This window comes from Scylla paramamosain, chromosome 15 (assembly GCF_035594125.1).
Source record: "Scylla paramamosain isolate STU-SP2022 chromosome 15, ASM3559412v1, whole genome shotgun sequence".
Taxonomy (NCBI): Eukaryota; Metazoa; Arthropoda; class Malacostraca; order Decapoda; family Portunidae; genus Scylla; species Scylla paramamosain.
Window position 1 is genome coordinate 10,119,285 of NC_087165.1, and position 9,227 is coordinate 10,128,511.

At 43.0% G+C, this 9,227-nt stretch overlaps 1 protein-coding gene across 1 annotated transcript in view; it reads left to right on the top strand.

Annotated features, from left to right (window-relative positions):
- The first annotated feature begins 3,305 nt into the window (after positions 1 to 3,305).
- LOC135107235 (uncharacterized) overlaps positions 3,306 to 9,227 on the top strand; it is a 30,441-nt gene continuing 24,519 nt past the window's right edge. Inside the window, 1 exon segment of the mRNA XM_064016895.1 lies at positions 3,306 to 3,551. Within this exon segment, the coding sequence (XP_063872965.1) occupies positions 3,494 to 3,551 (58 nt within the window). The 5' untranslated portion in view covers positions 3,306 to 3,493.

The following is a 9,227-nucleotide window of genomic DNA, read 5'->3' on the forward strand; positions in this document are numbered from 1 at the left end:
AATTGCTGTTGTTGTTGTTGCTGCCTTCTGCTGCTGCTATAACTATCATTACTGCTATATTTTGTTACTGCGGCTGCTGCTGTTGCTCTTACTGTTTTATTGTTCTCCTGCTACTGCTGCTGGTGTTGTTATTATTGTTATTTTGTTGCCGCGGCTGACGTTGTTCTTGATTTCTTTCTTGTTGATTTTGTTGTTGTTGTTGTTGTTGTTGTTGTTGTTGTTGTTGTTGTTGTTGTTGTTGTTGTTATTGTTGTTATTATTATTATTATTATTATTATTATTATTATTATTATTATTATTATTATTATTATTATTGCTGCTGCAGCAGTTGTTATTGATTATGATGATTCTTCTTAATTATGGTGATAAAAACAAAACCTGTTTCCTCCTCCTCCTCCTCTTCCTTCGTGGACACCAACTGAACAGTTTGGCTCAGTCTCTCTCTCTCTCTCCTCTCTCTCTCTCTCTCTCTCTCCTCTCTCTCTCTCTCTCTCTCTCTCTCTCTCTCTCTCTCTCTCTCTCTCTCTCTCTCTCTCCTCTCTCTCTCTCTCTCTCTCTCACTCTCTCTCTCTCTACCACAATAGAGTGAAAGAGGGGGGGAAGGGTGAAGGAGGAGGGAGGGAAGGATAGGGGGGGGGGAGGGAGAAGGAAGACAGGGAAGCCGCAGGTATGCGTTAGCACGATTTTGTGTGACCATGTCTCCCTCTGGCTACTTATCTCTCTCTCTCTCTCCTCCTCTCCTCTCTCCTCTCTCTTCTCTCTCTCTCTCTCTCTCTCTCTCTCTCTCTCTCTCTCTCTCTCCTCTCTCTCTCTCTCATGACGTGATCCCTTTAATTTTATTTCTTTTTGTCTTGACTTTAGTTCTGTCGCCTATGCCCTCGCACACACACACACACACACACACACACACACACACACACACACACACACACACACACACACACACACACACACACACACACACACACACACACAACACACACACACACACACACACACACACACACACACACACTTGACGCTTCCCCCGAACAGTCTCCTTACTGAAGTTTTTTTTTTTTTTTTTTTCCTCTCTCCTTTTTTTTACGTTCCGTCAAAACAAAACCCCGTCGTCGTCCCCTTTCACCCTGTCACTCTCCCTCTCCTCCCAGTACTCTCACCTCACTCTTCATAACACCGTCGCATACCACACTCACTCTCACCGCTCACTCTCATTTGCCTCGTCTCTAGTCTCTCTTTGCCTTTCCTGTTTCTGTCTTTTCGACTCTGTTATGTTGCGCTACTTTTTTTTTTTTTCTGTTGTGGCTGAAATGAGTGAATGAAAGTGGCCTGTGTTTTCAAGCTTCACGGCGTCTTATCAGGACCATAGTTAGCATCCTGTAGTGGAAAATTCTCGAGTTTTCAAAGATTTCATGATTCTAGTGATGGTTTATGAAAGGTCTTATATTATATCAGGAAAACCAACCTTGAGAACCCGACTGATAATCTGTGGCCTTTCAAAATAATCTTTGTGAAAACTCGATACGTTTAAGAATACGTCCGTGTTTATATTTCTTCTCTTACTTGTGGTGGGGGATGTGCCAGGCCGTTAAAAAAGCCGAGTTGTAATTTCAAGACGTAAAAGCTCAAGGGAGAGGAAAATTAAATGTCACAATCAGTGCTCTCTCTCTCTCTCTCTCTCTCTCTCCTCTCTCTCTCTCTCTCTCTCTCTCTCTCTCTCTCTCTCTCTCTCTCTCTCTCTCTCTCTCTCTCTCTCTCAAGTTATTCAGGCGTTTTTGTTTTCTTTGCGTGATATGTTAAGCTATTACTGGCGTGCCTGAAGGTATGAGTGAGCGTGTGAGTGAGAGAGAGCTGTAATTACCGAGCCGAGGCGTGGGGCAGGTGGCGGCGAGGTGAGATGGTACGGCACTGTGCATGACTGCTGGCCTGTGCTAGAAACACTGGTCGTTGTCTTCTCACTATGAACAGAGATTGTTAGTCGCGTTCTCATGACAGTCCTTGTTTAATTGTCTCTAAAAACAGCCTTGAGAACTCGAATAACTTTTAATACAGCGAGAGAGAGTCAATTCCACAGGCTCTTGATAAGCTACCCAAACAAAACGTTCTTATCTGTGGGAGCTTGCCAACATGGGGTGTTTTAGTTGGATAGTTTATGAAAAGACTGTGGAATTGGCCCTGCTACCTGACGAGTTCCAATATTTCGTACGCTCCCAAACGAAAAGTAGCGGCCAGAGTTGACTATGGAACCCGATTAAGGCTGAAGTGGCTTTGTTGGCTAGCAAACGAAAAAATTAATGGTCACTGTGGAACTGGCTCATGGCTTCGCTCTATCTTCTCGCGTCCTTGCCAACCAGATATTTGTCAAATTGATAGTCCCCCATTTTGTCTGTTTAGTATTAGGACTATAAAGTGCTTATAAACGTGAAGGAAGCCCATGCTGACAAATTATATTGTCGGAAAATAAGTACCAAAGTAACCAATTCATATACGTATTGCTGTCTATATACGTGGCTGATATATGACCATTAAATATTTATGTATTCTCTCTATAGCAATTTAGTGATTTGTATGTTACTGTCTCCCGTTTTTCATAACAGTAGACCCACCTCACATACCTTCCCCCGTAGCGTGCATTAGCTGAGCGCTGTGAACGGTATCTCAGAAGTTGTCTCTGCAGTTATGGGACGGCGGAAGGATTATCAGCGAAAGTCGTGATTAGTTTCTAAGTAATTGTGTAGTAATTGTGGAGATGATATGCATACTTGCTATAGGGTTTACTTATATTCATCATTACTCTCTCTCTCTCTCTCTCTCTCTCTCTCTCTCTCTCTCTCTCTCTCTCTCTCTCTCTCTCTCTCTCTCATGCGTGAGTGTATAATCATCGCTTTCTCTCCTTTCCTCCCAACGCATTAGCTTGACGGCCTGTGTCTGTGTACTCTCCTCATTCTCTCGCTTCATCCGTCCCTTTCCTCTCTCACTCCCCTCCTTCAGTTCCTTCTCTCCCCATCCCGTCCCTGCTATCTTTCCTTCCGCTCTCCCTTTCTCCCTCCCTTCCATCCTCTCTCCCTCCCTTCCATCCACTCTCCCTCCCTCCCTTCTGACGTCCGCACACTTCTCATTCCTTCCCTCCCATATTCCCTATCTCTCTTCCCCCTTTCCCTCCGCCCTTCCCTTTCTTTTCCGTCAATGCCACCCCGTACCCTCCCCCCCTCCAGCCCTCCAGCCCCCCCCCCCTCCCAATAATCCAGGCGAGAGGGAGTGAGGAGGGGTGACAGGAAGGGACGCCCGGGAAGGCAGTGCGGTGTTTGCCCTCACAACGAGTAAACGTGATGGTGGTGGCGGCGGTGGTGGTGGTGGTGGTGCGTGCTTATGTGCATGTTTCTGCGTCAATGTGTCAAGCGTGAAACTGTCCGTGGCTGCGTTGCGTTTCCCTGTGCGTCTTCATTTCCCATGGTTCTCTTTTTCCCTTTCACTTTCGCTCTCGTCAGCCACCATGAAGCAAGGACGCGACTGTCACCCGTGCGTAGACAGCTGTGGTAGATATGTGAGAGGTAATGTTGTAGGATGTGTGTGTGTGTGTGTGTGTGTGTGTGTGTGTGTGTGTGTGTGTGTGTGTGTGTGTGTGTGTGTGTGTGTGTGTGTGTGATATCTTTCTAACGTTTGCCTCATACTGAATCCTTTTACTCTCTCACCACCACCATTTTAAGGGACACAGAGGTGATTAGTCGGGCTCTCAAGTGTTTTTCCTGGTGATGATATAGAATTCTTGTTAATCAATCACTAGGGCTATAAAAACATCCTGGAAAAGCCCAAATACCTTCAGTTAATAGAGCCTTTTTACATGTAGTGGAGGTGTATCGCAGAACCTCTTCAGAATATGGTCCTTACTTCTATCGTTGTCACTACCGTTATTTTTCTCCGTGGGGTGAGTCAGAATTAGGACTTATGTACGTTCTGTCTTCAAGGTTAAAGTCTTGTTCTTATTTTTAAGTTTACATAAGATTTATCGAGTGTATTAAATGTTTATTTCTTGAAGAACCATGTCTTGTAGAAAATAGTTGTATTTATTTCCGTAACTTTACTGTTTTGTTGAGAGAGAGAGAGAGAGAGAGAGAGAGAGAGAGAGAGAGAGAGAGAGAGAGAGAGAGAGAGAGAGAGAGAGAGAGAGAGAGAGAGAGAGAGAATTTGTCAGTAAAGGCAAAATAATTGTACACACCATCAGTTTATACAGGTGTGTCCATAATGGGATGCCTTACCTGTCAAGCTGCACATGAAACATGATAATTTTTTTTCACTTAACTTACAGAAACGTGAATATTTATTTTATTTATTTATTTTTTTCTCTCTCTCTCATCCACATCTTCGCATCAATTTCGAAGTCTTAATCATGTTTACTTTCTCTGCAAAGTCAACACGCACCGTGAATTTCCTTGGCATTCCTGAGGGTAGTGAGTCACCACCTTGAGATGCTTAAGATCACACCTGGAGGACCACGTCAGGGTGCATTACAAGACCATAAACACAACCAACCTATTTGTCTGCCCCATACTCTCCCTAGCCTTGGTAAAATGGTCTGGTGCATGCTCAGAGTGTAAATCCAAAAGCCATCTATGACTAATAACAAAATATCGAATAACAAAAACATAACAGGAAAAATAAGTGATGTTGCAAGCTGTCATACCTACACGTGGCAGTCCCTGTATAAAACATGCCTACGTAGTTTCTTTTTTATCTGTTGCTTTTATGTAATCGCCTGATAATTGAGTATATTTCATTAATCTATGACTATTTGAACGATCCTATGCGTATCATTTTATGTTTGCTCGTATATGTTCACTCAGGTCAATCATCAAATATTATATGGCTATTATTGTTGAATAAGAAGTATTAAGGAAATTCAGAATCACCTGGTTCGGTCCTGCATTTCTGAAATGGTTCTCATAAAGGAATGTTAATGAGTCTGGTTTTTATACATGTTAAACTACCACTCGAGTCACGAAAAACACCCTTGAGATTTCTGCTAATACAACAATCCATTGAAAGTATTTGAGACACAGAGGTTTGAGAATACAGTTCCTTCCTACTTCAAAGACTAGAGGATAAACATAAAACCACAAGAGACCAGACGGACGCTAGGAGAAGGCCAGAGCAACGGTAAGGGAGAGGAGACACCAGACTACTAGGACACGAGACCAAGGTGCAGGGAGACTAAGCCCAGATAACACCAAGCCCAGATAACACCAGCGTGACTCTTCATCAGCGAGACTCAACTTACGTGACAAACGGTGTTCTTGTAAATCTTCTTATCATTATTTTGATCTCGCTTCGTCTCTCCATTCACTTATTCTCCAACGGTATTGTCCCTCCTCCTCCTCCTCCTCCTCCTCCTCCTCCTTCTCCTCCTCCTCCTCCTCCTCCTCCTCCTCCTCCTCCTCCTCCTCCTCCTCCTCCTGCCACAACCGTTTACTAACTGAACGTAAACTCACTTCCGTTACAAATCCAAGTGACGGAAGAGCTTGGTTGCACATTTACCCTCATTTTTGCCAACCAGGATTCCTCAGTTCCCCCTCTTGGTTTATTCACTATTCGTTCATTTACTCATCTACTATTCATCGTGGTTAAAAGAGAATGTGGTCATGAAGTGCAGTCGTGAATTTTGTACCTCGAACGAAACAATCTGACGAAGAAAACACTGTCCGGTTCCCTTCGTCCTGTCTTCGCTCACCTGCACGTTGTTCAGAAGTAATTATCGCTGTAGGGAAGACGCTTCTGCCTCCCTACCTCCCTTCTTCCCTCCCTTCCTCCCCTGCTTACCCTTTCCCTTTTTCCCTTCTCTCCCTACCCTACATCTTCTCTCTTCACTATTCTCTCTACTTTATCCCTCCTTATTTTTCCTCTCTCACTTCATAACTATTATTCTGTTACCTTCCCTTCTCTTATTCCTATATCCTCCTTTTTCCTTATCTTTCCTTTCATTATTTCTTTACCTCCTTTGTTTTATCTTTATATATCCATTTCTCCCTTTCCTTCTTCACCTCCCTCCCTCATTCCGTTTCTCTCTTTCCCTTTTATCTTCTCCCCAGATTTTTCAAAACTTTAATAGTATAGCGAAGTGGAGGAAAGGAAAGGAGTAATTAATAGGAAAAAGGAGAAATAGGAGAAGGAAAAAAAACAAGAAAAGGAAAACAAGGTTAAGACAGTGATTAATTCAAAATGTTAGATGTAAGTATGTAGGTGCTCTCTCTCTCTCTCTCTCTCTCTCTCTCTCTCTCTCTCTCTCTCTCTCTCTCTGGGGTAGCGTAGTGTATTTCTAACTGCCTATATATAGATGACTGTGTGTTGGTCTTGTATAATGCACGTATGTATGTTTTATTTATTTATTTATTTATTTATTTTTTTGTATGTATACGTTACAAATCTCAAACGTTGACTATTTTTACTTAGCACTTGTTTTCTTCCTTCTCTTCCTCTCCTCTTCTCCCACTTTCTTCTAGTTCTTATTCTCCGTTTTCTTTTTCCTTTTCCGTTTTCTTTCTCGTTTTTTTCTTCTTTTCTTTGTTATTGTTGTTGTTGTTGTTCTCTTTCTTCTTTCTCGTTGTTGTTGTTGTTGTTGTTGTTGTTGTTGTTGTTGTTGTTGTTGTTGTTGCTGTTGTTGTTGTTGTTGTTGTTGTTGTTGTTGTTCATGTTCTTTTCTTGTTCTTGTTCTTGTTCTTTTTATCTTCGTCCTCTTCTTTGTTGTTGTTTTTGCTGTTGTTGTTGTTGTTGTTGTTGTTGTTGTTGTTGTTGTTGTTGTTATTATTATTATTATTCTCCTCCTCCTCCTCCTCCTCCTCCTCCTCCTCCTCCTCCTCCTCCTCCTCCTCCTCCTCCTCTTTCACCTCTTCCTTCCGTCTTCCCAAGGTCGCGGTAATCATTAATGTATTGAAGCACAGCATAAATCTCTGTCATTAATTGTTTATGTATAATTTATGTATAAGATAAGACATTTATCTATCTAAGTAGTAGGTCCTTTCTTTCTACTTTTCCTTCTCTTTTTCTGTTTCCATCACCTTCCTCTTATTCTCTCTCCTGCTGCTGCTGCTGTTGTCTCTGCTCCCCTTCCTCCTCCTCCTTATTATTATCATCATCGTTCTTATCCTCATCATTTCTTTTTCCCTTTCCTTTTCTTCCTCCTTTTCCATTTTCCTTTTTCTTTTTCCTGTTTTTCTCAGCCGTTTCGTTTTTTTTTCATTCCTTCTCCCCCTCCTTTTCTGTATCCCTTTTCTTCGCTTTCTTCCCTTCTTTCCTCTTATTTTTCCTTTTCTCCTGCTATTTCCCCTGCTGTTCTTCCTCTTCCTCCTCCCTCACCACCCACCATCGCACCAGTTCCTAGTAGCAACGAAGCAATAAACAAGGAGGGTAATAGATTCAGTCAATATCTTGCCATTCTTTTTTCGCCATTGACTAACTACCTACTTTAAAACGCTACCTTGCACTGGCCTTTAACATTGATCGATAAAAGTATTCCCAATTTTTCAGCACATATTGGCGTCTCATCACATGCAAATTTGTATAGTTCCATAATTTCTTGCTGAACTTTATGAAGATACGAATATTAAAGAAGCTGCAAGAAGCCGGTATCACATATGGCAGTCCCTGAATAAACACATCCATTCCCTTCCTTGCTCACCTGTAATTAATATCCATAAATATCCATAAATTTGTCTAACCTTTTTAAAGCTTCTTGTTGACTCTGCACTAACAACCCAAAAACTGAGTGTACATATTCACTAGTCATCTACCACTCTATTTGGAAAACTGTCTCTTCCTTTTCTCTTTTAAATCAAACTGTATCGAGCTTGTACGTGTTACTTTCTTGTCCAGTCCTGATTACTGACCCTGAGGATCTTGTCCACATGAACATTATAGTATCACCACACGAAGACCTATTCAGACTTTTGATAGAATTTATTTTGAACTACTTGAACTTGGCTTTGTTTCTGTCATTGTGTCGATCGTATTATGGGCAATGGTTAAGATAAGAGTTTTTTGCCCAATTTCATTTCACGCTGCATGTGTCTATGAGTATATATGATACATATACAGATAGAAGGACTGATGGAAGGACAGGTATTAATAACTCGGTAAACTTAATCTTCTCCAACATGCGTCTAAGCATAGCAGTGGTGAGCGTGCAGCCTGTGATGAACCTGAGGCGGGGAGACCGGCATAGGCTTAGGTAGGGACGTGAAGCAACTGTATGCCGTGAGAGGGTGTTAATGTTGCTGACACCTCACATCATGGGGGAAACTATTATGGGTCTGTGCGCGCGCGCGCGCGCGTGTGTGTGTGTGTGTGTGTGTGTGTGTGTGTGTGTGTGTGTGTGTGTGTGTGTGTGTGTGTGTGTGTGTGTGTGTGTGTGTGTTATCTATTTGGCAGGGTGGACCTACGTACAGTGAGGCCGCAAAGCCGTGACATGTGGGTTGGCATGTGAGTTGGCACTGACGTGACGCAAATATACTACTGCGAGTTGACACAAACGGAGCGCGTTGTCAGGACGCGAGCGTGCGTTATCCTTGGCATGAAGTGAACGTGCTAACTATGCCGTGATGAGAGCCTGCGTCATTAGAGGCAGGTGTTTGAAATGAAGAGCAAGTCAGTCAGAAAGGCGGCACTGAGGATGTCCCGCTGCGGTGAGGACAGAACCTGTGGTGGGGGCGGTAAGGTCGAGCAGTGTGATGCCGGAGGTGTAAAGCCAACACTTGATGCCAGTTTAGGAATATTTATAAGCACTGCAACGCGGTCATGAATAACCTGGCCCTCAGCCACCGCTCCCTTGACGCCGCACTCACTGGCTACCAACACAAGGTCACACCAGTCTTCTTTTGTACCCTGACACGCCCATACCCTCTCTCAGCACCATCTTTCCTTCGTGTAAACCGACAATTTTGTTTACTTTCATACGTCCTGTGCTACCAAGTCATACTCATGTACCGTTTGGATCAGTCGAGGCGCCGCCCACGGAGGTAATGAGGGATGCCAAGTGTCTAGTACATTGGTGACACATCACTGCGGTGCTCATCTTGAACATGACTATTTGAATATAAATACTTGGTCTTACTTAAGTTGGTATGACTGGTATTCCTCGTGGAGGTTTATCCTTATGCAACTCAATTTGCTAAGGACATCGATGAAATAGTCCTGTCAAGAGGTGTGTAAAGCGAATACCTTAAGAACACTCAACTGTC